Source organism: Aspergillus melleus (genome assembly GCF_016097325.1).
Source record: "Aspergillus melleus strain CBS 546.65 chromosome Unknown contig9, whole genome shotgun sequence".
In the NCBI taxonomy this organism is placed as follows: Eukaryota; Fungi; Ascomycota; class Eurotiomycetes; order Eurotiales; family Aspergillaceae; genus Aspergillus; species Aspergillus melleus.
Window position 1 is genome coordinate 465,024 of NW_025763378.1, and position 27,608 is coordinate 492,631.

General features: G+C 50.9%; 12 protein-coding genes and 1 non-coding gene across 13 annotated transcripts; 5 read left to right on the plus strand and 8 right to left on the minus strand.

The window, feature by feature from the left end:
- Window positions 1-340: 340 nt before the first annotated feature.
- On the minus strand, window positions 341-700 carry LDX57_012851 (uncharacterized protein; the record flags this gene model as incomplete). The annotated part of the gene is made up of 1 exon (XM_046094601.1): window positions 341-700. The coding sequence occupies one exon, from the start codon at window positions 698-700 to the stop codon at window positions 341-343; it is 360 nt and encodes a 119-aa protein (XP_045950580.1).
- A 2,065-nt stretch (window positions 701-2,765) lies between these two features.
- Window positions 2,766-4,630, minus strand: LDX57_012852 (alpha/beta hydrolase; the record flags this gene model as incomplete). Its single annotated transcript, XM_046094602.1, has 6 exons — window positions 2,766-2,906; window positions 2,961-3,021; window positions 3,074-3,158; window positions 3,210-4,241; window positions 4,292-4,466; window positions 4,517-4,630. The coding sequence occupies 6 exons, from the start codon at window positions 4,628-4,630 to the stop codon at window positions 2,766-2,768; spliced, it is 1,608 nt and encodes a 535-aa protein (XP_045950581.1).
- A 1,228-nt stretch (window positions 4,631-5,858) lies between these two features.
- Window positions 5,859-6,299, plus strand: LDX57_012853 (uncharacterized protein; the record flags this gene model as incomplete). The annotated part of the gene is made up of 1 exon (XM_046094603.1): window positions 5,859-6,299. One exon carries the CDS (start codon window positions 5,859-5,861, stop codon window positions 6,297-6,299), a length of 441 nt encoding a protein of 146 aa, XP_045950582.1.
- A 1,082-nt stretch (window positions 6,300-7,381) lies between these two features.
- LDX57_012854 (GFA family protein) lies at window positions 7,382-7,825 on the plus strand (the record flags this gene model as incomplete). Its single annotated transcript, XM_046094604.1, has 2 exons — window positions 7,382-7,444; window positions 7,505-7,825. 2 exons carry the CDS (start codon window positions 7,382-7,384, stop codon window positions 7,823-7,825), a joined length of 384 nt encoding a protein of 127 aa, XP_045950583.1.
- A 483-nt stretch (window positions 7,826-8,308) lies between these two features.
- Window positions 8,309-8,382, plus strand: LDX57_012855. The gene has a single exon. It is a non-coding gene; the product is annotated as a tRNA-Asn (tRNA).
- A 953-nt stretch (window positions 8,383-9,335) lies between these two features.
- On the minus strand, window positions 9,336-10,461 carry ABL1 (Tyrosine-protein kinase abl1; the record flags this gene model as incomplete). The annotated part of the gene is made up of 1 exon (XM_046094605.1): window positions 9,336-10,461. Exon 1 carries the CDS (start codon window positions 10,362-10,364, stop codon window positions 9,336-9,338), a length of 1,029 nt encoding a protein of 342 aa, XP_045950584.1. The 5' UTR covers window positions 10,365-10,461.
- A 376-nt stretch (window positions 10,462-10,837) lies between these two features.
- LDX57_012857 (sugar porter family MFS transporter) lies at window positions 10,838-12,554 on the minus strand (the record flags this gene model as incomplete). The annotated part of the gene is made up of 2 exons (XM_046094606.1): window positions 10,838-12,241; window positions 12,309-12,554. 2 exons carry the CDS (start codon window positions 12,552-12,554, stop codon window positions 10,838-10,840), a joined length of 1,650 nt encoding a protein of 549 aa, XP_045950585.1.
- A 699-nt stretch (window positions 12,555-13,253) lies between these two features.
- On the minus strand, window positions 13,254-15,713 carry LDX57_012858 (uncharacterized protein; the record flags this gene model as incomplete). The annotated part of the gene is made up of 2 exons (XM_046094607.1): window positions 13,254-15,093; window positions 15,154-15,713. 2 exons carry the CDS (start codon window positions 15,711-15,713, stop codon window positions 13,254-13,256), a joined length of 2,400 nt encoding a protein of 799 aa, XP_045950586.1.
- Window positions 15,714-16,092: 379 nt separating this feature from the next.
- Window positions 16,093-16,846, plus strand: LDX57_012859 (RraA family protein; the record flags this gene model as incomplete). The annotated part of the gene is made up of 2 exons (XM_046094608.1): window positions 16,093-16,146; window positions 16,217-16,846. The coding sequence occupies 2 exons, from the start codon at window positions 16,093-16,095 to the stop codon at window positions 16,844-16,846; spliced, it is 684 nt and encodes a 227-aa protein (XP_045950587.1).
- Window positions 16,847-16,931: 85 nt separating this feature from the next.
- On the minus strand, window positions 16,932-19,578 carry LDX57_012860 (uncharacterized protein; the record flags this gene model as incomplete). Its single annotated transcript, XM_046094609.1, has 5 exons — window positions 16,932-18,081; window positions 18,131-18,720; window positions 18,771-19,275; window positions 19,330-19,427; window positions 19,477-19,578. 5 exons carry the CDS (start codon window positions 19,576-19,578, stop codon window positions 16,932-16,934), a joined length of 2,445 nt encoding a protein of 814 aa, XP_045950588.1.
- A 341-nt stretch (window positions 19,579-19,919) lies between these two features.
- LDX57_012861 (uncharacterized protein) lies at window positions 19,920-21,206 on the minus strand. Its single transcript, XM_046094610.1, has 2 exons — window positions 20,903-21,206; window positions 19,920-20,834 (listed from the first exon to the last, which is right to left on the minus strand). The coding sequence occupies exons 1-2, from the start codon at window positions 20,967-20,969 to the stop codon at window positions 20,080-20,082; spliced, it is 822 nt and encodes a 273-aa protein (XP_045950589.1). The 5' UTR covers window positions 20,970-21,206; the 3' UTR covers window positions 19,920-20,079.
- A 221-nt stretch (window positions 21,207-21,427) lies between these two features.
- On the plus strand, window positions 21,428-22,479 carry LDX57_012862 (uncharacterized protein; the record flags this gene model as incomplete). Its single annotated transcript, XM_046094611.1, has 3 exons — window positions 21,428-21,508; window positions 21,585-22,328; window positions 22,387-22,479. The coding sequence occupies 3 exons, from the start codon at window positions 21,428-21,430 to the stop codon at window positions 22,477-22,479; spliced, it is 918 nt and encodes a 305-aa protein (XP_045950590.1).
- Window positions 22,480-25,401: 2,922 nt separating this feature from the next.
- On the minus strand, window positions 25,402-26,044 carry LDX57_012863 (uncharacterized protein; the record flags this gene model as incomplete). Its single annotated transcript, XM_046094612.1, has 2 exons — window positions 25,402-25,482; window positions 25,529-26,044. The coding sequence occupies 2 exons, from the start codon at window positions 26,042-26,044 to the stop codon at window positions 25,402-25,404; spliced, it is 597 nt and encodes a 198-aa protein (XP_045950591.1).
- Between the last annotated feature and the right edge of the window lie 1,564 nt (window positions 26,045-27,608).

Consider the following 27,608-nt stretch of genomic DNA (forward strand, 5'->3'; position numbering starts at 1 on the left):
CGTGCCTGAGACATGGGGTATGCTCACCATCGCAGATCCCCCTGTTCTTACATCCACGCATGCCTGATGAAAGGCGACAAGGCTACTCGAGCATGCGGTGTCGATCGTTTGACTTGTCCCTCGAAAATCAAAGAACCAGCTAATCCTATTCGCCAGAATGGATGGACAGGTTCCCGTTCCTTTGCCCTTCAGCGACATCAAGAGATCGGCGTTGGCAAGGACAAGGTGGTCGTTATTTGAGCATCCAACAAAAACAGATGTTTGTGACGGCGCAGCTTCTTCCATCGGAATCCCAGCTACAATTCTTTCAGCATGTTGTGGCGTCACGCACAGTCTGCTGCTAGGTAGTAGGCGACGTACCGTTTTCTAGCGCATGATACACGTTCTCCAAAAGCAACTTCTGCTGCGGGTCCATAGCCAACACTTCCAACTCAGACAGTTGGAAAAATGGCGCGTCGAACGCATTTACATCTCCGTCCAGGTAGTATCCACCATTTGTGTGAGTGGTGCCGGTTGCTTCAGAGTTCGGGTGGTGATAAAACGAGGCATCCATGCGATTAGGAGGCATTGTGCCCTGCATGGAATGAGCGGCCAAAATCTGCTCTTGCAACTCGGATGGGGAATCAATAGAGCCAGCATATTTGCATGCAATGCCCACAATCGCGAGAGGCTCGTGGTGGGGATTGGTGAACAGCGTCATTGCGGTAGGTTATTGTTTGTGCGACTATCTGAGGTAGATTGGTATCTAAGGCAAGGTCTGATCAGGCCTTGGGGCAGCGCCGTAATAAAGGACATTGACAGGACAGGGATCCTTTGGATGGACTCCCACATGCGTGTACAATCCTGATACATCTCATGCAGTCTGTCTACACGTCAATTCAGCTACATGGTTCAGTCAGCCGAGTCATGATCAGTAGACTTTCAGCAAAAACCCCTCTTTTCATTAGCGCCAGTCGGTTAGCTGGCACGTCAGGCAAGGGATTCGAGGCATGATGCCGAGCGCAGGATAATTCCCACCAATCTAGGCGCCTTCCTCTCGACCCATGCAACGAGCCGGGCCTTCGTTTGGTTATCGAAGTGCCATTGGGCACATTATTGCCACTGCCTTGCAGGGCAGTCCGTCTCTAGTCTCTAGTCCTCTGCATCATCGGGTTGATATGAGAGCTACCCCCCGATTGATTTCTGCATTCCAGGGCCAGTCTAGTATCACACACCTACCCAAGATTCGGATCCTGGCTAATATCAAATCAGATACCCTGTTCCCCAAGGCGGATAAACCGGCATTCCCCTCTTTCCACATTCGCCACCGACCGATCACGTCGCTGCATCGAGTTTTGTTTTCATATTGGCAATCAATCAAGCTAAAACTCATTCTTCTTCCAATATCTCACGTGGGCATTCTTTATTTTGGCCGAGCTTTTGGTTGTACACTTATTCAACGTTGTAGGTAAATGTCCCGTGTGTTACATTCCGTCGGGCTGTTTGCTGTGCAGCACTGCGCGACGCTGTATGACTCGGTGACTAAGAAAAGTCATTCAGAAAGGACAGACCTGTCCCTGCTGTTTTCGTCTTTTTCTTGGGTTCGTGGGTTACCCTAGGAGAAGCGAACATGCATGATTTATTTCCAGTACTTGGTGGATGCAAGTTGTTGGCTGGTGTCACTAGCACCGGATATCTGAAAAAACCAAACGAACATTCAACAATTATCCTAAGAACGTCGCTACCTGACTGCAATTGCCCAGGGAGCCGCAAATTTCCCTGGTAGGGCGACCCATAGAGAGATCCTTGGTGCCGTTACGTTCAGCAAGAGGGTTGTGGGCCCCAGCGCTAGAGAGGCAGGGCAGTACTGAGTAGAGAAGAATCATGGCGCTTTGACTAGCGACGAGCAAGAGGTTGGCCAAGTCATGAATAACCTAGGTAAGGCGTACAAGGCACAGGGCGTATAGGAAGCCCTGGCGCTGGAATTTCAAGTAGAGAAGTGCTCCAATCTAAGGTTGAGTCAGACCTGCAGTTCCTGGGAAGGAAGAGCTTTATTTATTCTCATCTTACAGTGAGGAAATGACCGATTAGACGAGGAAGTAGTTATTAATCAATCATTGTGAAAAAAGTAAAGGAAAAAAAAAATCAAGGGCGGGGGATGCGGAAAGAGAAAGAAAGATATATACCAAACGTGAAACGTGAAAAATTGAGCAGAGCGGGACTCGAACACTTCACCACCAAATGTTGTGGCATGGCTTGCCGAGTCTACCGCTTTCAAACCACTCGCCTATGTTGGCAAACAGCTAATATAATTACCAGCTGTTTGCACTAACAAGCCAAAGACACTGTGGAGAACAAGCAGCACATCCTCCCTCCTTTTCGAGTCGAACTTGGAAGTGTCTACACCATATCATTTAAGCAAAGCAACTATACGTGATGTTTTTCTTCAGGCCCCCTTCGGTTTTTTTATTGATCGACTTTTACGTGTAACTTCCATATGAAACAATTTGGGCGAGAATTCAGTGTTCATTTCCAAGATTCTCTATAGGTGCACGTTAGGTAACTACACTTCATTAGATACGCTTTGGTATGGTCGTCTTCAGAGTTGTATACCTATCATAAGCACAGTACATCCTTTTAGAAGAGATGGCCATTATACGCATAGACCAACGGAAAGCCACAGATCTAATAGAGCTCCCAAGAACTCTATACATTGGTTTCTTTAGCCGATTCATGACAGCCTTCATACCCATCCTGAGAAGATTAATCCCTCTTAACAAGTTTCCTCACATAGGAGAAATGAATATTGGGTCTTGGAACGGCACCCGATCCCAATCACACGTCACATCCTCTTTAGGGACGGTTCCTCCCAGGTAGTCCTTGATGTTTTGAAGGTAACAGTCAGATGCGGCGGTAATGGCCGTGTGCTAATTTATCATGTTAGCTTGTCCTATGGAAAGCCTGTTAATCCATCAACTTACCCCGACGTTGTTCTGCGTCAAAAGCACAGAGCCGGCGAAAGCTTGGGACATTTTCTTGGCCCTGTTTTATATTAACTTTGTATTACTTTTGGGGTGGTGGGCATTGTACTTACCCTGCTAACGGAGCCACGGGATCGATGGTGTTACTTGCGAATAGGATAGGGAATGCTGTGTTCTTACTAGATGGGGGTAGAGAGCCTGTTCCGATTAGAATCTCGCGCTGAGTATAATGTAACGGGTATTGCATACCGTGGAAGCTCGACCCAGTAGGAAGGTCCATCTCGATTGCACTGCATAAGGCTCGAGGCGCGATTTCCGCCATAGCCGAGCCGAGATACTTGCTGGTTCCAGTGAGATAAGACACATAGTCGTTCAAGGAGTCCAGATTGGCTAGAGTGGCGAGACCATAGGTATCGACACACGAAATGAGAGCCCGTGCGTCATTAGACGACTGTGCGGATAGCCAGCTACCCATGGACGCGATTGCGCTGCCGTCACCTTTTTCCAATGCGGCGAGGCCTTGTGCAAGCATGGGGAACATCTGCAAGGGTCCATAGGAAGAAAGAGTCATTGCGAAGACGAGCTCAGAGTACGTGGCCCCAGAGGTAGTCTCATTAGACGACGTCGACTTGAGATTCGTCAAGAGGTTATCCATTCGATCGGTGATATTCTGCGTGGAAGGGCCCCAGAAAGCGCACGTTTCTGCTCCAGCTTGATGGCAGAATTTCGGGAATGTGAGAATCGCTTTATCCGAGTCTTCGGTATGCGATTTCCACTGGCCGTTGTAGTAGTCCTCGCCATCCATGACACCATCCAGGATCAACCGGCCCACGTTTTCCGGAAATAGCGACGCATAAGTCGATCCGATGACAGTCCCGTAGCTCATTGCGTAAAACCATAGTTTGGCGTCCGATTCCGACTTTCCTGCCGCTTTGCTTTCCGCTTTCGCAAATGTCAACAAGTCCCGCGCGACAGCCGGTGTGCTGATGTATTTTGCAGTTGTGTTTTGCTTAAGGGTATCGCTGCACCATTTTCCGTAGGACTGAATCGCTGAGAAATGCATCGATGGTGCGGCAGGAGATGCATCTGCAACTTCGCTATAGAAGCTAGTAGTGAAATCTTTTCGAGCTGCGGTGTCACCACGATAGCAGTCCACAACGAGGTCGCTGTTATTGACACCACGCGGGTCAAACGAGACAAGGTTATACTGGGATCCGAATGCCTGGCGAAGCTCCGAGGGGTATGAAGTCACGAAATTAATGCCCGAGGCGCCGGGGCCACCTGTTCATGGGTGGTTAGCGATTTTCGGACAGACAAGCTGGCGCACGAACCGTTGTTTAAGACTAAGCTCTGCGCTGAGTCGGGGTCATGCTCGGCAGGGAGCTTGATAAACGCCAGCGATGCGGTACCTGTATCAGGGTTTTCGTAGTCGAGAGGTACCTGGAGCTTTGCGCAGAGAAAATCATCGAAACATGACGTCCATGTCAGGTCGGAAGAGGGAGTGATCTGGCTAGTCAGTCTCGCGCTTCATCCTAAAACAACGGTGAGAGGCATACGTCATTCCAGTTATCGACGCCGCGCTTCGTTAGGGGTGTAGCATTTGCGCCGATCGCTAATAGCGCGATTCCCAGGTGTAGGGCACCCGATGGCGACGGTCTTAACCCATGCATCTGGCCGTATGAGGTGGTGTTGTGTAAATTTTTCAACAGCCATGTGGGAAAGGAGGAAGTTAATAACACTCACCTACTAGGGGAATATAGGCGAGGGGCTAAATGTAAACAACGTTTAAACAACTTTGGGTAGGTTCGTCAGAAGCTGGTACAACCCCCCACAGCTACGGGGCTGCCGGACTGGATATCCAATAATCGCTCCATCCACCCGCAGCGGCGATCTATAGACGACGATCTTCATCCCCCTTGAGCGACTTTACCACACTGAGATCAGCGCGAGTCAAGATCGGTGGGCCGTGATGTAAACAACATTAGCCGTGTGAAACAGGGGCGGTGGCATACCATGGCTAGAAAAAATAAGCCTGAAGGGAACTGTTCTACCTACAGCAATCCCATCAATCGAGATGCAATACTTTAACAGGTTTACCCTCGCCATCAAGATCCTGATCATCTCTACCGCATAGAATGGACCTATACCAGCGTAGATCTATCAAACATGAGCTGTCCAAAGGTGGGTATTTCCCGGATCTGTGTTTAATAATAACCGTGTCGGGCTCCACCGACGCGATGATATTATTGCTCCACTCATATAATTAAACAACCTCTTTCTACGGAAACTTCGAATCTCCGGCATGTTTTTGACATGCAGTTGTGTTCAGGCATTAAGGCGACAAGGCAATGTGCACTGATTGGGTTAGATCAGCCCTACTTTATCAGGGTCAGCGCCGAGTGTAACTAGGTTGCTTTCTCCTACGGGCTGCTTTGGTGTCACTTTGGATTTAGAATCGTCTATTACACGATCTGTGAGACTAGTAGTAAAATACGACCAACTTGAGATCATGGTCATTATGCTATAGTCGATAACTGCACCGCAAAGAGACCTGGCTGATTTGATCGTCGAACCTCGTCAAGTACGATATTAGATGGCCCAATCAAATCAATGTCCTAAGCCCCGTCGCATTGTTCCTGGTTCTTTGTTCCAAAGTTCTATAAAGAAATAACCCATGAACCGGATATATACGTGACCGGGTCATCTTTGTTCGGAAATCATTTGTCTTCGGGGTATTGTTAGTATAAATATAGCGTTCGAATCCTTTTCGAATCGCCTTTTTGCGTCTCTGGTTATAAGAATCAAAGACTGATGTGCGGTATCATTGAAGTTCTCATTTCGAAGCGCCTATACCTGTCTAGCGAACTCGATCAAATTCATCCTTCATCAAAAACCAAAATGTCCTCCCCCTCATCCTCATCCTCGAGTGTTACACTCATGGTCATTGCCACCAATGTCGGTGAATATTACAAGCACTGGGGCCTACTCCTCGACGACTCCGACAACCCTCAACCGGGCGACAACTTCCTCCAGGTCAAGGGCCCTCTGGGGGCTCAACGGTACGAGTCAGAAAAGGTCGTGTTTCATAAAGTGCCAGGATTAGTGGACCTGGCTTACCTTTGCGAAGTCAATGTCAACCTCCTCAACACGATCCGCGAAATTGCTCGGAAAGTACCCCTCAACAATGACATTCCCGTTTGGAACTCTCAGGATTATGTGGTCTCGTTGTTGGATAACCTGGAAGCCAGGGGGATTTTGGATTCTACTGATAAAAACTACGCGAGACAAAAGCGCCACGTTTGCAACATGCGGCAGGGCGTGAATTGGAAGGTCTGGTAGTCGGCTTTTGTTTTTCTTCTGGTTTTCTCTAGTTTAGCAGAGGTGGCCTGTATCCGATTATATGTGGAGTTGGGTTTTCCCTTTCGGACTGGTCCGATGTATTATTTTTTCTAGAATTTTCCTATTTGATTTTCTTTTGTTCAAACATGTATTTTTATCTTCAGCGCAGATGTTATAGTTGATTTCTACTAGAAAGAGAGCCCCGATGTGGTAGTCATTTTTATAGAGACATGCGCACACGTGCTATGCAATAGTGAGCAATGCTTCAGATTCTACGGTGAGATGACTGCTTCGCAACCATCCTCGGGTTGGAACTATAACAGTAGTCCAGCCTATTGTGCCTATCTGAATATAGAGGTCGGGTCAATACACTCAACCATCGCTGACCTACTCAGTCGTGGTCCTTGTCGCTCCAGTTATCAGGTATCTGGCAGTGCAACCGCCCGGTGAATTATCCGCAATGTCGGTCCGGGTTGAACCCTTCGCAATCGGGACCGCAAACCCGCAGATTTGCAACTGAACCCGCACCAAACCTCTGCGGGCCGGGTTGAACCCCTTCCTATTGCGGGTTGAACCCCTACCGGTAACCTCTAGGAACCGTATAGGGAACCGCAGCCAACTATTGTCATATAACTTATTAGAACAAATTTCTGTATATTTGAGTTTTATTTTCTCAAAAGGTTCTGCATTTAAATAAAATAGCTACTTTGCTGATATTTTGGTCCGCTGCGGTTGCAGGTTCAACCTGAACCCGAAATCTGTACAGGCACCGCCCGAAACCGCACCGATTCAACAGGGGATTTCCGTTCTTTCCCACAACTCAATTAAGCAAAACTCACTCGTGTTCTATTATCTTATTATTTATAATCTTCAATCACCTGGGGCGCCTGGCCTCAACGTAATACGTTGAGCCGTTGGGGTCAGCTTGGTAAGCTCGTGTTCAACATAGTTAACTACGGCCCGAGTCGCTCGGCCCGTTTAAAAAGCTGCCAGATTGGGCATTCGCCGAACATTTCAATTTCGAAGACCGCTGCGAGCAAAAGAATAACCTCCTTAAACATAGTCCATTTGAAATTCTCAAAATGGTCTCCGGTAGCTGTTTTTGCGGACAAGTCCGAGTCGAGTGCAACGGGCTTCTCACATCTGTAAGTAACTATATCCTCCTCTAGACCCCATGATAATTTTGTCTGACAGCATCGCACCAGGCCCTCTGCCACTGTACCGGCTGTCGCAAGCTCACCGGAACGCTGTACACATACAGCTTCGTGGTCAAGACTGCCGATCTAACGGTCATCGGGACGCCGAAGGAAGTAGCCAAAACAGCCGACAGCGGCAACCACATCAAGAACTATTTCTGCTCGAATTGCGGTATGTACTGCCGTTCACCCTTTTTGGGTTACGACCAAAGCCTGCAACGCCGACAGATGGTTGACCACTATTCCAGGAACTCCACTATACGGGCACAAGGTGAAGGATACGGGAGAACCCGAGGACATCACCATCCTGCGGGCGGGAATCCTGGATGACGTGGAGATTCTGAATCAGCGCAAACCGCAGGTGGAGATTTACACGGAGAATCGGATTGCTTGGGTTTGTCCGCTTGAGGGAGCTGGGCAGTTTACCGGTATGCTGGCTGTATAAGTGGGTTTTTTTTTTTGGTTATGGGGATTGAAGAGGGATTGTGTTGTATTCGGACTGTATATATATAATTGCATCAGTGTCCAAACGGCAGGAAGAAGATGGGGACCCGTAGGATGATATTGGAGTCGATGGGAAAGAAATGAAATATGAAAAATCACAGGAATGATGTAAACGACAGATAATTACCAACAGGATGAAGCCCGCCAAATGTAGATAAGTAAATAATAACCTAAAAGGAGGTAAATTAGGAAGCTCAATTGCATTTGCAACACTCTCGCTTTCTCTCTCTCAATGCGGCCTGCTTGAAGATAGCCTAAGGATGGCTGTGGGTCTTAGGTCTAGTTCCTAGCCCGGTTTTTCAACAACACGTCTCCGTGGCGCAATCGGTTAGCGCGTTCGACTGTTAATCGAGAGGTTGTCAGTTCAATCCTGACCGGGGACGTTTCTTTTTTGCCTTTTCTTTTTGCTCCCCATATAGATCTAGTTAGTCAGTTTCTTAGACTGACTTGTTTTCCCTTCCCCTATTCCTGTTCGCAATTGCCTCTCTCCTCATTCTCCCGAGTAATTGTCGGTGGCTAGCCCCTGTAGAGGATGATTATGATGTTCTCAGTAAGTATTTCTGTAAAGCGAGTACCTGTGAACATGCAAATTAAGTTCCGCCTGTGTACAAACGACACAATTAGCAGGGGAAACAGGTCTCATTGAACCGCCTTCTGCGTTGCGGTATGGTCTACCCTTCTGGGGATAGCGCCCTTCTCTTGCCGCTTTTCCATCGCTCCCTTGCCGCTTCAACTTCCCCGGCTGATCTATATACCCCCGACCTGTTTCCCTCCAAGGACGACGCACTTCCCTTCTCTTTCCCTCCCTCCGTCCTTCCCGCCCGGTGCGCACTGCCTCCTGCGAAGGATGCCGCGTTATTCGACGATTCGCCTTTTTTTAAGAAGGCGCTCGCCCTGCCATTCCCCATCATTCCCTCTTTGGATTTTGGAGTCGCCAACCTGTCGTCTGACCCCGATCCTGGAAATTCGCAGCTGCGTTGTTGGCTCGGACCTGTTCATTACCCTCCTGGTGGAGATCTCTTGACACCATGGACTCAGGCAGCCCCTGGTCTCCGCTCGACCGTCCTCCTCGTATAGCGATGGTAGTCTGGCATCGTAAAAGCAATCGATATACGGTATCCGATGTCGGATGTCCTTTCGGGTCTCCCCAGTCTCTGTCTCTGTCCAATTCCTATCCCCTCTGACGATTTTATCTGCCTGTGATTGACAAGAGGGCCCTGTGATTACCCAAGTGCCGGAAATGCGCCCATTCTCCACCGGAAAACTAGCTTAATATGCACACTAGTTGAAGCACCTCAGCTATCCAGATGGTACAAGCCCCAACCGATCAAGTAGTTCAGGTCCAGAATCTTCGTAGAAAGCACTGCCAGATAAACATGCTTCTCTTCACAATAGCATGTAGAAGTCTTCGCCAGGCCGGCTGAAAGCGGAGAGCCAACTCAGGTCCCAGCAAGCCTCTGCGAACCAATGCTTCGCAGGTCTTTGTCTCCTTTGCAGAGTCAATGAAGATGTACTCTGCATTCAAGACCATATCCTTTGTTTTGCGCTTAAAGTCGTACGCTAGCAAGGCCATTGTAGGATAAACATTATGCCAACAAGCAGCAATGAGACCATCAAAAACTGCATGGCGGTTAAGTTCAGGAAACTCCATTTCCCCAAATCGACGATCCCATTCCGCGGCGCTTAAGACAACGTCGTCATAGGGTTCATGGCCATATACCATGAAGTATAGAAGTGTCCCAACTGCAAACTGTTCCGTTCTGGCGGAACATAGACCGTATGTGCCTTTCAATGGTCCAGCAAGTATTGGTTTAGCCCGCGGAGGCAAGGTACCTTCAAGCGGTTGTCCAATCGTGGTGGCCCGACCAAAATCAGCCAGCTTCAAGTTGAAATCACCGTCAAGAAGACAGTTGCTTGCATGCAGATCATTGTGACAGAATCCCATTTTCTCCACATACTCAAGGGCCGACGTGATTTGTTGTATCCACCGAGCGATCAGGGCAGGATCCTCGTATTCCTTGACCCTGATCAGACGCCCATGAAACCCATTCGTCCCTGTCTCTCGCTCCTGGCGTTCGTAGAAGCGAGGGGCAATTGCCCTACGCGGGCAATATGATAGGAAAAGATAGTCTGGGAGTATGAGAAAGCATTCGACAATATTCGAACATCGATCCTGGCGCTCATTAAGGCGTTTGTAAAACGCGATCTCGTTGAGGAAAGGATGCTCCGCTGCCTTTTCTTCAGGGGTTCGGTCGCGACGAACGGTTTTTACCACAATAGTTGGAGTGACATGGTAGATATAAGCGTCGAGTCCTCCACCAACCCAGTTATGTTCCTCGAGAGTGTCAGCATGATGGAAGCCCATGGCGAAATGAAATATGTATAATCGTAGTCGTGGCCGCGCAGACTTTTAGCAAAGATGTACAGAGGAGATAACTGTTTTGGTGACGGCAAATAATTTGATCGGGTGTGACAAGGGGTTAAGAGGGAGGGTAGCAGGAGTCAGGATAAGCTCTGGTGCGAGGCACGTGGTGGGAACATTAAAGCGGCGGCTCGCCGCTGAGTGAGTTACGAGTGGAACGTCATTTTCGGCGTGACTTTCACGGGTCCTCACATTATACTTGATATGTAGTAAGTTGTATGTAGGTACCTAGAGAGCCTTAGAGGTGGCACGAAAGATGGAAGTTTGGCCCAAGGAATGGAACTATACATCCATCGCCTACAACAACCAGTACTACAGTATAGTAGTAACCAAGTATACCAATGGAACAACATTCCCTAGTATCAACAACAATATATACCTCCTACCACCTCTAATCATACCCCTTTCTTAACAATTTAACCCCTCTTACTCCCCTCCACCTCCTCCCAATGCTCACTCTCGCTCCTCTTCTCTTCCACCTCCATCCCCTCCTCAACATCCCCCTTATTTTCCCTCCCCCGAACCCCATCCTCATCCTCCCCAACCTTCACAAACCCAATCCTCCACCACGGTAACGAAAACAGCTTATCCGCACTCTCCATACTCCGCCCTTTACACTCCGGAAACGCCAAGAAAACCCACACGGTCGCTAGGGCCGTGAACGCCGTGAACAGCGCAAACGGACCCCACGCCTGCATATCAACCGTCATATTCGGGAATCCGCGCGTGATGCCAAAGTTCAGCAAGTTCTGATACACGAACGCCAGCGTCACCACCGTGCCGCGGATCGGCGTCGGACAGATCTCCGACGCGGTGAGCGAGAACGCAGGTGCCCAACCGATGCCGTAGCCGATGGCGAAGATGCAGATAGCGACGATGGCGACCCACGCTGCTGGGGACGGGGAGGCGTCTTTGGCGGAAAGGTCTGCGACGCCGAGGTACACGGACAGGTAGCAGAGACAGATGACGTTGAGGGTGGAGCCGATGAGGAGGAGAGGACGGCGGCCGAAGCGGTCGGTCAGGATGAAGGCGTAGAGGAGGACGCTGACGAGCTTGACGAGGCCGTAGACGGCGCTGAAGAGGAGGATTTGGGTGGAGTCGAGACCGATGGATTTGAGGATGGTGGGGGCGTAGTAGGTGATGGAGTTGCCGCCGGACATGATGAAGAAGGTCTGGATGATGACGACGAAGAGGAGGAGTTTGCGCGTCGGGGGGTCGGTGATGCAGGACCCGAGTAGTGATTTGAAGGCCTGGAGGGCGCTTTGCGACTCGGCGTGCGCGGACATGCGGGCTTGCAGCTCGTTGAATTCCCGCGCGAAGTACTCGTTGCTGGTGTCCAGGCCGCGGAGGCGTGAGAGGCTGTCGTGTGACGCTTGTGCCTGGCCCCGGAGCATCAGGTATCGAGGGGATTCTGGGAAGAAGGGGAATCCGAGAAAGAGGGCGAGTGCGGGGATGAGCTGTAGGACGAGCGTGGCACGCCATTGCCAGCTGGACGTGGCGGGGATAACTTCCAGTGAGGCGTAGTTGATCCAGTAGCTGCCCGCCACGCCGGCCATGATGTTGATGTTATAGAACGTCGTCATCATGCCTCGCATCTCAGTGGGCGCTACCTCGGAGATATAGATAGGGCCTACGACCATGCCGAAGCCAGAGCCCAGACCGGACAGGACGCGACCCACGAGCAGCTCGGCAAGCGAGCCAAAATTGGCGGCCATCAGGATGGCCCCGATGGTGTAGAGGACAGCGGAGCCCATGATGACGGGTTTCCGACCCCGACGCTCCCCAATAGGTCCGCAAAGAAGGACACCTGCCGTTTGACCCTACAACACTTAGCGTATGATCCTCAGAAGTCGAATACTGCAGAAAACAAAGGAAAAGAACACCTACCAACAACATCGACGAAACCACCCATCCCGAATAGTCCGACACCGTAGCTTTCGGCAACTCCGTCCACCCAAAGTCCCTGACAAATGGCTTCAGACTCATCGTGCCCGAGATATTCGCCGTGTTAAAGCCATGAAGACCACCGCAGTACGAGGCCCAGATGATGGCGAGCCAGATGTACACGCCGCGAGCTTGAGGCGGGACTCGTTTAATAGCCTCATTGGACCAGCCTCCTCCACCGGCTCCCATTTTCTCTCGGTGCAGGGGAAGTGGGGAATGTTTGACTTGGGATGGGGGATTATAGCCGTGTCGAATCCACTTCACTTGAGAAGGCTCAAAAGTCCGAAGAAGAGGGAGGATCTGAGAAAGGTTCACTCGCAAACAACGTAAGAATCTTCCTGACCTTCCCTCTGCGACAGCAGTTCACCTCTCCATGTTTATATCAATCAATCCCCGCGCCACGACGTATTGAACCACACCGGACAAAAAGCCAAGACCAGGACTACCCCGGACGAGCCTGTCAGGCGTGTCAGTCATGCAACACAAGCAAGCCCCCCAAGACCGCCGATCCGGGGTGAGGAGCCTTCCGGGAGTTGGGGGAGGGCAAGTAGCCAGAAACGCGGAGTGCTCCGCTGGGTCCATTGTGGAGGCTGACCACGGTCCATTATAGGGTTTCTGATTCGACGGTTCTAGTCCTTTTGCCTCTCTTCTGTTCTTTTACTCGGCAAATGCAGCACTCCTATCAGTTAGTCGGTGGCTAAGACTAAGGTTAAGCGAAGGATCTACTTACGTTTACCAGATACAGACACCGGACGAGTATTCAACGATATCTACAATCAAGTTCTAGCTCTACATACATCATAAGACAGGATAAACCGGACCGGAACATGGCCGAAGTAGACAGATAGCTACATAGCGCCTCCCAACTCCCACAAGTTACAACGCGGCTCAGTTATTCCCAAACTTAGCCTTAATATGGTTCAAGGCACTCCCCGCACGAAGCCACTTGATCTGACCCGCATGGTAGCTGTGATTCAACTGGGTCTCCCACACGGCCCCCGTCCTCGGAGTAACCCTCATAGTAACGGATTTGCCAGGCTGCAGCTCCCCCTCCTCAACACCCACTAGAGTAATCCGATCCCCATCCATGATGCGCTCGTAGTCCGCAGCGTCCTGGAATGTAAGCGGCAGCATGCCCTGCTTCTTAAGGTTCGTTTCGTGGATGCGCGCAAACGAACGTGCAATGACGGCCACGCCGCCGAGGAATCGCGGTTCTAGGGCGGCGTGTTCGCGCGAGCTGCCCTCACCATAGTTGTGGTCGCCGACGATGCACCAGCGAATGCCGCGGGATTGTAAATCCCGGGCGACATCTGGGACGACTTGCAGGTCGTTGGTCGACGTTACCGGGTTGCGCGTGTGGCCGAGCATTTGGGGCCCCGGTGGGAGGAAGGCATTGGTGGCGGTCGTGAGCATGTTGTTACTGATGTTTTCAAGGTGACCGCGATACTTGTACCATGGCCCTGCCGGGGAGATGTGATCGGTGGTGCATTTCCCGGACACCTTGATTAGGAGCTCCATGTTGTTGGCGCAGGCGGGCTCCCAGGCGGGGAACGGAGTCAGCAGCTGAAGGCGATCGGATTGGGGGTTGACGGCGACAGAGAGCGAGGATCCATCTGACGGAGGCTCCTGGAATGTGTCGAGGCCGGATTCATAGCTGACCGGAAGCTCGTGGCTCGTTGGGGTTGAGAATTGGAAGGGCTGCGAATCCGCAGCTGGGATGCTGTCGGTCAGAGGATTGAAGTCTAAACGACCGGAGTAGGCAAAGGCCGTCACCAATTCAGGCGACGTCACGAACGAATGAGTCGCCGGGTTGCTGTCGTGTCGGCCCACGAAGTTGCGGTTGAAGCTGGAGATCACCGAGTTCTTTTCCTTCCCCTTGACGTCCACATCCTTGCGATCCCACGACCCTACGCAAGGACCGCAGGAACTACTGAGAACGGTGGCTCCGGCCTCGCGCAGCTCCTCAAGAATCCCTTCTGCTTCTGCCGTCGCGCGGATCTGCTCACTTCCGGGACTGAGCAGGAATGGGACCTTGAATCTGTTCAGCCCGGCCGCTTTGGCTTGGGCGACTAGCTGCCTGGTCTTATCCAGGTCCTCGTAGGAGCTGTTCGTGCAGCTCCCTACCATGGCGTGGCTCAGCTCGCCGGGCCAGTCCTTCTCCGAAGCGGCCTTCTTCAGCTGGGAGATGGGATGCGCCAGATCTGGCGTGAACGGACCGTTTACATGAGGTTCCAGCGTGCTGAGATTGATCTCGATGACTTGATTATAGTAGTTCTCGGATCCTTCGTCAGCAGTCAACAGAACATCCCTGACGCCGTCCGCCGCTCGAGCTGCATAATCGCGCTTGGTGGCGCCCAGGTAGCGAGCCATCGACTCGGAATACGGGAAGATACAAGACGTCGACCCGATCTCCGCAGACATATTACAGATCGTCGCCATGGCCGTCGCTCCCAGCGTTTCTGTGCCGGGGCCGAAGAACTCAATCACTTGGCCCTTGCCACCGGAGACGGTCAAGATGCCGGCCAGCTTGCAGATGATATCCTTGGTCGAGGTCCAGCCCTGCAGCTGGCCGGTCAATCGGACTCCAACGACATTCGGCGCAACGAGTTCCCACGGCATCCCGGACATGGCATCTACGGCGTCTGAACCACCGACTCCGATTCCGAGCATTCCCAGTCCACCTGCGTTCGGAGTATGCGAGTCGGTTCCGATAATCAGTCCACCGGGTCTAAAATTGATCAAAAGTCAGCTTTCCGCCCGGTCTCGAACATGGATACAGGAAACTCACACCGCATAGTTCTCAAAAATCACCGTATGAATAATCCCCGACCCAGGCTTCCAAAACCCAATCCCATATTTCCTCGACGCACTGCTCAAAAATTCATAGACCTCGGAGTGTTCAGTTTTCGCGCGCCGGAGATCCTCTTCCGCGCCCTTCTCCGACACAATCAGATGGTCACTATGCACAGTCGTGGGCGCCATGACGCGCGGGAGTCCCGCGCTGATGAATTGCAGCAGGGCCATGGTCGCGGTCGCATCGTGACAAGCAATGCGATCCGGTCGCAATTCCAGAATGGTTTTCCCGCGCTCAATCTCATCGAGACTCCATGTGTTTGCGTTCTGGTCGTCCAGGATCAAGTGGCTGTATAGTAGTTTTTCGGTCAACGTCAACGGACGTTGTCGCGATCGCTGTTTCAGCAAGTTAAGATTCGCCAGTTGCTTGCCATAGTCGACCCCGAGGATTTTCTGGCTTCCGCTGTAGCTTGCGAAGTGTCGGATATGCGACGGGTTGCGCATGCGCATCGCCGCCGCGGCGTGCGACAATTGCGAGAGGTTGTACTGCCTCATGTTGCAACCTCAACGATGACACAGAGGATGAATAGGAGACAGAAAGGAGAAGAGAGAAAACACAAAACAGAACATGACTTCTAACTTTCCCCCCCAAGAAATTAATCCGGTACAGCCAAATCGACAAAGCCGAGGGTATCTCAAGTTAGAAAATCCGGAGAAGCTGGAGCGCTCCGAGATGGGGCCTGGAGCGCTCCGGGTGGAGCCTGCGGCATCAACTCCGGAATGTTGGCGTTGATTTGATTACGATGATGCATCTCCTGATTGCTTCAACCTTCTCCGCACTATTGTGGCAAGCTGGCAACTTACCTTTGAATTCTCGCCACGCCGATTGTCAGACCCATTCAGCTCATCCCTTGCGACCGTATCTTCCACAATAATGGCGGCCCGAACAAAAGCTATCCAAGCCTTGCGGCAGTTCACATCCTGTGACGTGAGTTTTCTCTCCTTCAATTTTCGCGCGCAACCGATGAATGAGGGCAGAATCTGACAGCAAATTTCAGATCGGTGATGCTCTCGTCAAACTCGGACTCCCTCACGGCGGCTACCTCTCCGGCCTGCAGATGTACAGCCCCGGACCAGCGACCAGCGCCGCCTCCAAAATCTTCGGTCCCGCGTACACCGTGCGCATGGTACCCGCCGCCGACAAGTCCGCACCCAGCCCCCCGTGTCATTTCGCCGACGCCATCCCCAAGGACGCCGTTGTCTTCGTCTCGCAGCCCAAGGGACTGATCAGTGCATGCTGGGGCGGGTTGATGAGCACTCGGGCGCAGAAATGCGGAGCGGCCGGGGTGGTCATCGACGGTCGGTTCCGGGACGTGGAGGAGCATCGCGCGTTGAACATTGGCTTGTTTGCGCGCGGCCTGAGTATCCTGGGATCGAACACCTTTACGCGATCGTCGGAGCTGAATGTGCCTGTTACCTATGAGAATGTGGAAATCGATGAGAAGGTGGTCATCGAGCCGGGCGATTATATCATGGGCGATGTAGATGGAGTCGTGGCCATCCCTACTAGCACGGTGGAGGAATGCGTGCGTCTTTGCCAGGAGCGGTACGAAATTGATGAGGAAACCCGAAAGTGTTTAGAAAGAGGCGACGAGATCGGGCCCACGATCAAGAGACTTAGAAAATAAGAACGGCCTGAAGGTATTTAGATAGGATGGTTTAGAGCAATCGAATCACTGTCATGAGTTAAGAAGGCGTAATCGTCCTATATGTCTAAGTAGGGCCAGCAGCGTGATTATCGGACGTGCCCATCGACCCAGAAAACGGATCCCAGCCCCAATCATCGTGTAGATATTCCGCCATGAAATTTTCCATCGCCGATTCGATGGGCATGACATCTAGTTCATCGAATATCGGATCAAACGGTAACGACAAAAAATCGAACTGGCCGTCGAACAGTGGCTGAGCGCTCATCGGCGTGAGTGCGGCATTCGCGCCCTGGAAAACGGAGGACCGGGTTTGCCGATCGTTTCCTGCGCCATCATGGGCTAAGACATTCACACTTTCTTTCCCCATCTCAGTTTCGCCATTTTCTCGAAGATCCAGCTGAGGCTTCGGTGAGCCGCGTCGTCGCTGCCGGGGCGGCAGGGATGAAGGCTCGTGGAGGTGGCTTAGATGTTTGGTAACCACGTCAATCATCTTCTCGAAACTCTCTTTGCCATCGCGTACCGATGGCCACCACTGACTTCCGATACTGAGATGATTCGAGCATATTCGCAAGTCGCGCATTAATTTAGAGAAAGGCACCATGCCCTGGAGACCGCGAGATGCCCAGGCACAGTAGACAATTGTTGCGCCGGACGAGAAAATTCCATGGATGTTACGCCAGCTGTAGTATAGCATCTCCCTGCTTCCGAGGATGTCGTAGATTTGTAAACGCTTGCTCGAACTGTGGTAGCAGATGGAAAGCGCATCGTGGGTCGGTGAAGGGAACACCTGCGACGGCTGGAAAAGCAGGGAAACTGTGGAGTGGTAGAGCTGTTCATGGCGCATCTTTTCGTAATGCAGTTTCAACACCTCATCTTCCTCCATGTCTGCGGTAGGAAGGATGCCCGAGACCTCTGCTAGCCAGCAGTCGAGATCGGACTTGATCCGTGCTTGGATGTCGCTCAGGCCTGTTGGCCAGACGAAGCTTCGACTTTGAGTCGGGAGATGATAGAAAAGGATTTTGATCTCTGAGATGTGCTGGAGCAATTTGAAGCGGCAAATTGACAGCGCAAGATGCTGAGGTGACGGAAGGCGCACTGTAAGCTCGTTCTCCGACACGGTCAACATGTCAGGAATGTCTGCATTTGTTGGCGGTCTGACGTCGAATGTCTCGTCACGTATGCCTAGTGGACGACCCTGGATCGTTGCTATGGATCTACAGAGCTTGTTAGCAGCAGAAAGTTTAGGAGTTGAAACATTCTTACCGGTCAAGAGAGTAGACAGTGTAGAAAATGAATCTTCGAATCGTGTTAGCGCATGAGGACATTTCCGAGTTATCACTTGGCTCTCGATGAAGACCCAGATCGACACAATGCGACATGGCCAAGTGCGATAATGTCCAAATGCTGAGACCAGCCGGCTCTATCGTGCTCTGTACAGCTAGCAGAAGGATTGCTTGTAACGCGGTTGTCGAGATGCTTGAGAAGCACTCAGACGCTGTGGATATTGCCATGCGATGGAGCCGTGAGGGAGAGAAGTCGTAATTTTTCTTTCGCGTCAACACCGTTGCAGCCAGGGACATGGCCATGAATACGTGGAACACTGCGGTGAAAACTGAGATTGGCGTGAACTTTTGGTCGGCCAGCATGTCAAATTTTCCGTTATATGGGAACGGTTCAACGTTATGAATCCAGCCATTCCGATCGACCGATCCATGGTATCCGCGCTGCACGCATGACCGTAGCGCGTTATATGCGTAGACCAGAGATGCCGGGTGCAGAAAAGGGTGGTCAATGTGGATGTGTTGGAAGTAGATCTCTAGTAAAATGCGTGCATCTTCGGGCGAGGGCAGTTCCTTCAAGCGGTCAGTTTAATTCATTCAGGGCCGCCAGGCATTCTTCTCACCTTGTCCAGCCTCGTGTAAAGCGACTGGTAAATCTCATTCGAGATATGCATAGGCGCTATCCGGCGTGAATTCACTGTAGTAAGAGCCGTCGGGTTCGACGACAGCAGCTCACTATCTAAGCCCACAAGTTTTGTGAAGAACAGCCCCGACGAAGATCCCAGATAATACTTCTGACGCGAGTCGGACTGCAGCGAGAGCATTCCAAGATCAATGGCTACCGAGCGCGCCTTGGCGGAAATCGGCCGTTCCCCTTCCAAGTCTTCCATCGTGGTATGAGATCGCTTGTTGCCGGTCTCTTCTTCTGTAGATTCCACGGGAACTTCTGCAGTGCGAGGCGGGATGTCAGGGACGTCATTTTCCAGTGTACGGGAACTGCCTTGCGATGACAGCCTCTCCATGAAACCCACATTTACCCGAGGACCCTGCGACAGATCGAATTCGGGATGGAGAGAACAGATCTGCTGTTCCAGCCATTTGATGCGGGCGCAGCATCGCACAGCAAAACTGTGAAATTGTCAGCTGGCTTTTCGATGATGGATTCTCGTGCACCACACTCACTCCCGCGGGATTGACAAGTCATTATTCCCACCATGCACATCCACACAGGGTACCTTCGCACGAGCACAATTCCCACAAGCCGGAATCGTCCCATCGCACTGCATCCATCAGAAACAGCATTAGTCTGGACTGTCCGGCAAAACTCACCTTGACCCGTTTCTGTCGACATCGGCGACACGCAGAACGAACTTTCCTCGGCGGCTGAGCGGCCGAGGTCCCGTCTTCCGAAGACATCCTCGCGTCGGTCATTGTGATCGAATATGTGGATTATCTGGACAGGTCTTGCATGATGCAGGCGGATGAAAACTCTACTGGGATGATGGTGGAGAAGAGAGACGATGCGCGCAAGTGGCAGTCGCAGTGTCTGTCAGTGGGGAAAAGACGCTTGGCTTTCCGGGGTAGAAATTCCACGCGGGAAGAGATTACGCAGCAGATCACGGGGGTGGCTCTGCCCTACCAGGTGCATACTCCTAGAGTGACCACTAGTTGTTCATGTACTCAATAAAATCTTGAAGTAAATTGATTCTGCCGGGACGTCATCACGGCATCCACATAATTCTTACTATAACTATTCCGAATCATACAGACTCTGCGGATTCGTCACCATCAACATATGCCATTCCCGAGCCGACAACCACGACCGCAAACTCTTCAACCACGCCAGATCATCCACCTCCAAGAACGGCGTCTCCTTCATCGCTTCCTCGTGAGTCCGTACTTTCATCAACGGCGTATGAGGCCTAAACAATCTTAGCCCACTTCCTCAACACCAACGTGAGACGAAACAGGGGAAACATACCAATCACTCCCCCAAAGAACCTGCCGCGGATTAGCATCGAAGAACGCGCGCACCAGGGGCTTCAAATCAGCATAATCCGGCGCCTGTTTGCTAACACGATACGGAGCACTGATTTTAATATAAAGATGCCCGGCCCGCACTAGGTCAACGATCTCCGCGAATCCTGGCTGCTTCGACACATCGCTGGCAGGACCATCCCCAGCACCCGACAACATACTCGCGCCCTTCAGCAGCGCGAAATGATCCGTAACCAGCTTGATCCCCGTCGGCACGATCTCGCGCTCAATCACGGGGGTCAACTCACTCCAGAACTCCGGGTGGGTATGCGTGAACGCCATGCTCCATCCCGCGCATTGGGAGCCCAAAGCCCGCGCGTGTTCGCGTAATGCCGTCTTCTGCGCCTCGACGTCGTGCATGGCCCCATAGCGGTACAGGTTCACGCGGATACCGCGGACGCCTGCCCGCTGCATAGCTTGCAGCTGCAAGGGGGTTACGGTGCTAGGGTCGATTACACCGATGGCTCGAGTGGTGTCGGGGCCGAGGTCGGACGTGAAGGTGGTTAGGGAGGAGCAGTCGGCGCCGTAGGAGAGGCCATGGGTGAGGACGGAGTTGGTGAGACCGAGCTTTTGCTTGAAGTCGAGGTAGTTTTTGATGGTTGCTGGGGGAGGCGTGAGATGGCGGTCGGGGGCGTAGGAGAACCGCACGGCTATAAATTCGAGAAAAAATGAATAAAAATTGATGTTTAAATCTAGATGCCAGGGATGAGGGACTTACGCTCAAAAATATGGTGGTGAACATCCCATCCACCGTTAGGAAACAGTTGCAATACTTCCGAGCCCATGGTGTTTGTATGCGGTGTTGATGCACTATGAATCGGACGATGGCAACCAACTCAACTTACAGACCCAACTTCGCGAATAAATAATACAACCCCGGATAGGATACGCGCCTTGGCATGGAGAAGGCCAATCTATCTCGATCTTTGGTCTTTCTCATTTGTGGCAAATCCCCGATCCTCTCCGGACGATGAAGCCGGAACTTGTGTTGTTCGGAGCGCTCCGAGACCAACTGCCCGCGGCCTCCCCGGACTCCTCCAGCGCGGAGTGACTCCGCGGCTTCTCCATCTCCGTCAGGACTCAGAATACTCTCCATCGGGATAAACAAACGGGGCAACTGTGAACTGTTTCAAAGGGCTCTTACTTGAAATACATAATAAAATAAAAATGACGGACAATGTCATACCTGGTTTTTGCCATCCCTCTCGGGCATCGACTCAACCAACCAATCTAACCCTCCGCCATGTCTAACAAAAAAGGCATCTCACCCTGGCAATCCATCCTCGCCGGTGGAGCAGCCGGAGGCACAGAGAGTCTACTCACCGTAAGCACCGCCCTCCTTTCCCAATCCCTTTCCCAATCCCTTTTCAAATCAAACCCCCGACTAACCAAACCACCAGTATCCCACCGAATACCTCAAAACCCGCCAACAACTCCCCATTCCAGGCAGCACCCGCCAATCCCTAATCTCCCTCCTCACAAGCACAATCCGCCACCATGGCCTCCGCACCCTATACACAGGAAGCGGTGTATTCTGCGCCTCTAACGCCTCGAAATCCGCCATCCGGTTCTTCGCCTTCGACAGCGCCCGAAAGCTCATGCCCACCGACCCACACGGGAAGGTGGCACCCCTAGGCAACATGTGCGCAGGCTTAGTCGCCGGCATCGCAGAGGCCGTGGTAGTCGTGACGCCTGGCGAAACGATCAAAACGAAGATGATCGATGACCGGGCGGGACCGAGACGTTACCGCTCGACGGCGCATGGGATCGGGTCGATAGTGTCGCGAGAGGGACTGCCGGGTCTGTATAGGGGTGTTGTGCCTGTGACGTTGAAGCAGTCGGCGAATGCGATGGTGCGGTTCACGAGCTATAATTTTATTTTGAATCAATTGACTGCAGTCATGATAGGTGAGGGGACACAGCAGGGATGGCGCAAGTCGATGATCACGGTGGTTGCGGGGGCGTTAGCTGGCGTAGTTACGGTTTATGTGACGATGCCGTTTGATACGATCAAGACGAGGTTGCAGGCGGGGGATGCGCGTCAGCAGTATACAGGGTCGGTGGACTGTTTGCGGTCGGTGGTCGTGAAGGAGGGAGTTTCGGCGTTGTGGAGAGGGACGACGCCGAGGTTAGTGAGGTTGAGTGTGAGTTTCCTTTCGATTTGGGTTTTGGTGGAATGTTATGTGCTGATTGAAGGTTCAGGTCTCGGGGGCTTTGAGCTTCTCGATATATGAGTTTGTTTTGCAATGGACGTCACCATATGCAGTGCCAGAGCGACGTCAGGGACTTGCCTGAATGATTTATCGTGCGAGTACTTCAAGGGTACCTAGTATAACGGGCATCCTCGGCAAGCCGCAATATATTCCCCGGTTCAAGAAATAGATCCCATTACCATCGTTCGACATATCATGGACTTTGGAGGATAGTCCGTCACATGTTCTAGCGTAATTGGCATTTGCAGTCTTTGGGGTTATACTGTATGCACAATATTATAGTACTGCCTTATGGATACGATATTAGAGAGATACGGCAGACAGTTTGGTAAGGGAGACGTCGCAACTAACACCTACAAGGTCTAACCAGATAGCGAATCTATAGCAAGAAAAGGATCAATTGCTATGCTCACTAGATCGTGTCCATCTTGAATTCAATCCGCTCATAACTATTTATGCATTCCTATCCAGCCCTGTGTGTACTGCTGCACCAGCCATTCTCAGTATATGAAAGATTAATATAATACAGTATCGCACAGCGTCATAACCATCAAACGCATGCAGTGTACCGCAAGACCAGAAGTAGGCCTCCATGGACAATACCAACAGCATCCACAGTGCGTATACTTCCCAGCGCGCTAGATAATGAGCGAAGAACAGACATGGCAGCAGGAAGACGCACGATTCAGCAATCATCACAGCTTTTTCATACACAGAGGTATCGGATATAGAAAAAATGAAAGCAATGAACAAGAACGGGCTGGCCCAGGAGCACAGGAAGCACCACATCCCGTAGATAGAGTAAATGATAAGACACCAACCAAAACTATATCTGAATCTTTCAGTTGGGTTGGTGTTATGGTAGACGTCCAATACAGATAACCCCATGTTGAGGGCTTTCAACCACTCTCCATTGCATGCGTAAATGCGATGCAAATCATTTAATATCACAGTCTTCGTGACAAAGTTAGACTCAGCAGAGCTCTCTAGATTTAGAGCAAGCTTCAACCAACGCTCCGCCCTCAGATGATTATCCACGCGGTTGGGGGTGTTAACGTTGAAAGCATTGAGATACCTAGCCGAGGCCCTAGGATTGACCCATTCACTGCCTCGCCACATCGCCAAACCAATATCGTGGCATCTGTAAGCAAAGAGCGAAGCATATTCATGATCCTGGGCGGCAATTCCACAATTGACAAGGTCCCAGCATTTATTTGCATGCGAAACCCAGCGATGAAAATCATCGTAATTGCGCCTTTCAAGTAGCATGCTTGCATATTTTCCGACGCATAGGAAAGATCTATCAGATAAAGGGTCGTATCTATTGGGTGTCAACTCAAAGTAGTGCGTGAGAAATGAATGCACAGGTTTGAGTAGGCTATAGCCTCTGGACTGACTCGCTGCATTGCGCGGATCTGATCCAATCTCTACCATTCCATGTTCAAGAAGAACACACATAGCCTCATGGAATGCAAAGGGGTCATTGACTATAGGAGAGATAGACGAACTTCCAAAATCTAGAAGAAGTTCGCGCCAGAGGTCGCGGTTGTCAAAATACACCCAGTAACGCAAAAGGTAGTATGGACCCTGACTCTTGAACGAGCGTAACCTCTGAAGGATAATCATCCAATTGCTGTATGTCGTTCTCTCATAATCAGGTAGGTGAGGCGTATGTTCTTCAAGCTTGAAGTATTCTTTCCTATATAGATCAAGGTATGCACCGCAGGAGATGGATACTTGGCTTAAGTACCTCCCTGCGGTAGCCAAAGGGAGAGGCACTCCATCCATTTCATCCACTAGGTCACAGGCAAGGGGGTCTGAATCAGAGGTTAGTAATTATAGTAGACTGGGGCAAAATTGAGCACCTTCTTCCAGGTTTGATCGGCCTGATGCTGAAGATAAGATCCGAAGCCCTTGCTGACTGTCCATCTTCTGAACGTGGACCATGTCTCCGAACCTGAGTTTTGATATGGTTGTGACAATAACGTGTCCTTGCATTGCATCGGGTAGAAAAGATCGAAGTGTCACAGGGTCTTCTGTTTGTAATGAAGAGTATTTCTCAGCATCGTAATTATCGTATACTAACAGCCACCGAGTGTTTCCTGGTTGGCTCAACCACATCTTCATCGCTTCCACGACAGGGTTATCTTGGTCGACCTTCATTTTCTCTTCATGGGCGGTTGGTGCAAACACGTCTCCTTTGAAATATGGCATATGTTTTATCTTATCGATCAATAAGATCAGCGAGGAGGTCTGCATATCGTCTTTGAGGCGTTTGAATTGCTTTGATAGCTGTTGTGCGGGAGAGTTCTGATAATCGATGATGCTTTTCAAATTGTCTTCGGATGCATGGTCGAGAGCAATCCGATATGCCATGTTCAGGAAACTGAGTCCTAATGTCCTTGGGTCTGAAGCATCCAGCCAGAACACAGCTGTGTATTCACTTCGATGTTCCATGACGTATCTTGCCGCGAGCTGGGTTTTGCCTATTCCAGAAAGACCATGAAGAACAACAATATGTTTCAGACTGTTGTTGCGAAGCTTTTGATCGATATCTGCAAGTTCCTTTTCTCGGCCGATGAAACTCGATGTCTGTGGCAGATCCATTGTACTAGAACGAACAGTGAACCTTTCTAATGGGGGTTAACCGTGATCCTCTACACCCAACAAGCATGATACTAACCAAGACAACTATCTTCTTGAGTCGTCTTTTTTTGTTTGGCTGGTACTTCTGATAGAAGCTCTTTTGCATATGCAGCTGCCGTAATAGCTGCATACCCCTGCCAAGCTTTGTGTTTGTGACTATCGGCATAGTCGCAAATTCCCCGAATCACCAAACAGGGGAAATGGTCCATCAGGCCGGCTGCCTCCATTTCAAAGCATAAGATACCTAATTCCCGCGCTAACTCGTCCCGCGTCTGCCCATCTTTCATAACCTGATTACCAGATGCTATTGTTCCGCGGAACACTCTAGGTAAATCAGAGGATCTCGGCTTACGGTCCACTATCTGGCTTCGATCACAGCTTGAGCAGTCAGGGTAAGATGGGTCATGACGATAGGATGCGTTGAAGAGCGTGTCCTGGTCTGGTCCTGGCGAGTGGAAATCAGATAGCTCGTCATTTATAACCACTTTAGAGATAAGATCCTGAAGCTGAGATTTCCCAGTCATGCGATTCGACTCCACGTGCGACATGGCGGTTAAAAGCTCTTGAGGAGGCAGGTTTCTCGTTCCAGTGCGTTGCAGGCGTCCCGATTCTCCTGTTTTGCCGGAGTCATACTGCACAACACCGGGTAGGCAGCCGCTGGGCTGACTGACCACAATATCGCCGAGGCGAATATCAGCCAAAAGCGGAACCCCGCCGCCAATACCCACCATCAGTCCGAACTGGATGGAATGAAAGGTGAACAGCATCTGTTTCGCCACAATTGCTGCGGAGGTGGTTCCGTAGATACCGGATGGAAGGCATGCGACTGCCACATTATAATTTGCAACCTTCCCCAGTACGTACGTGTTGGTATCTTGATGAGGTTGTGACAGTTGCGGATGGAGTTCATCTAACATCAGCTTGGCTGCAGCCATCTCCAGGGGAAGGGCGCAGATCCATCCAACCGTGTAATCATCGTGGGATCGAGTTTTGGTGGTCATGTGTAGGAGATTTAGGGGGGCTTTATCCTAGGATCTTGTGAAATGAACTGATTAGGTAGGTGTAAGGGAAGATGTTATTGCCCCTGCCACGTCAGAATGCCAATCCACACGTGATCCAACGATTCATGCATCAACCGTCACATCACATGGCGTGCCTCAGCCTTCTTGCCGTAGATAATTGAAAGCCTGAGGAAATTAGCCAAGCATTCCGACAAAGATGGTCAAGCCCATCTCCCGAACTCCCACCTACAGCACCTTAGTATTTCAGTAAGTCAATCTTTCTACAAACATCATACCGTAGTCTCGCTGAACTATAGAAGCCCGATTATCAGTTTGGCTGTCCATAGTCAACAGTATAGGGAAAACGTAGCTTCCCTTTTCTAAGTACATAAGGAAGAATATCCGAGACTACTCCCTTTTATAAAAACCCAAAGTTAGCGCAATGGAGCAAGGATCATCCCTATAATTATACTACTCCAACTCAATTCCTTCAATTCCTTAAATGAACCTCGGCACAACCCCAGTCTTGGCACTCTTCACCATTTGATCTCTCCCTCTCCTTCTCTCTCTGTCTCTACTTTCCACCTCCCAATCTCCTTGCACTTCAATCCAACTCAATCAAGCCACGAGTGCCCAAATCAAGATAAATCAAGATGTCCACTCGCCTCCAAGCAACAGCCACTGGATGGCTCATCATTTCTCTCGGCCACACGGTATACACATCCTCCTTCTTCCCTTCCCTCAATTACCTACCCTACCGATTCTAGCCATACATCAACTACCACATTAACAAAACGATGGAACACCAGCTCTCCGCCAAAGACTGGCAATCCACGCCGCAGTTCCGCGCCCTGCCTAATCTACCCTATACATGCGGTAAAGTCGGCTGGTACCAGGGAAGTGCATTTTTCTTGATGACGGGTATGTCTCATCTTTCAATTCCATATTTCATTCGTTGCTATACCCTATCTATGCTATGGTATGCTATGATGTGATATCATGCAACTCGAGGCATCTATCTGTCTATACTCGTTACTAGATTCCGAGGAACCGCTCACTTGCGGAGGGAGATCCATAAGTCATGACATCATCACCAACCCATCCCTCACCACCAATGCATAACCATAACCAAACATACCCAAACTATGACACCGATCTGAATAATAACAACGATAATAGCACTAATAAACTACTCCTGGTCCCAAACCCCCTCCCTCCTCCAACAACCAATCAACCAGGCCATCGCGGCCCTAATGACAGGTATCGTGTGGGCCAGTTCCGCATGGTATCTGCGTCGCGGAGTATTGGCGAATGGAATCGTCGTTGCGGTGATGGGGGCCGTGCAGGCTTGGGCTGTTTTCTTCTAGTTCTTTTTGTTTTTCCCCCTTCTCTATCCATCTCTTCCTCTCCCGTTATGCCTCTCTATATATACCTAGCTCTCTTTGAATTACGGGGACACAGTTGTGTACATACTATGCGTATAGTGTTCTAGGGGAGGGGGTGAGTTTTAGGTATGTATGCACCTATGGCTTGGTTGGGTGTGGGTTATCTACCTAACTACCTA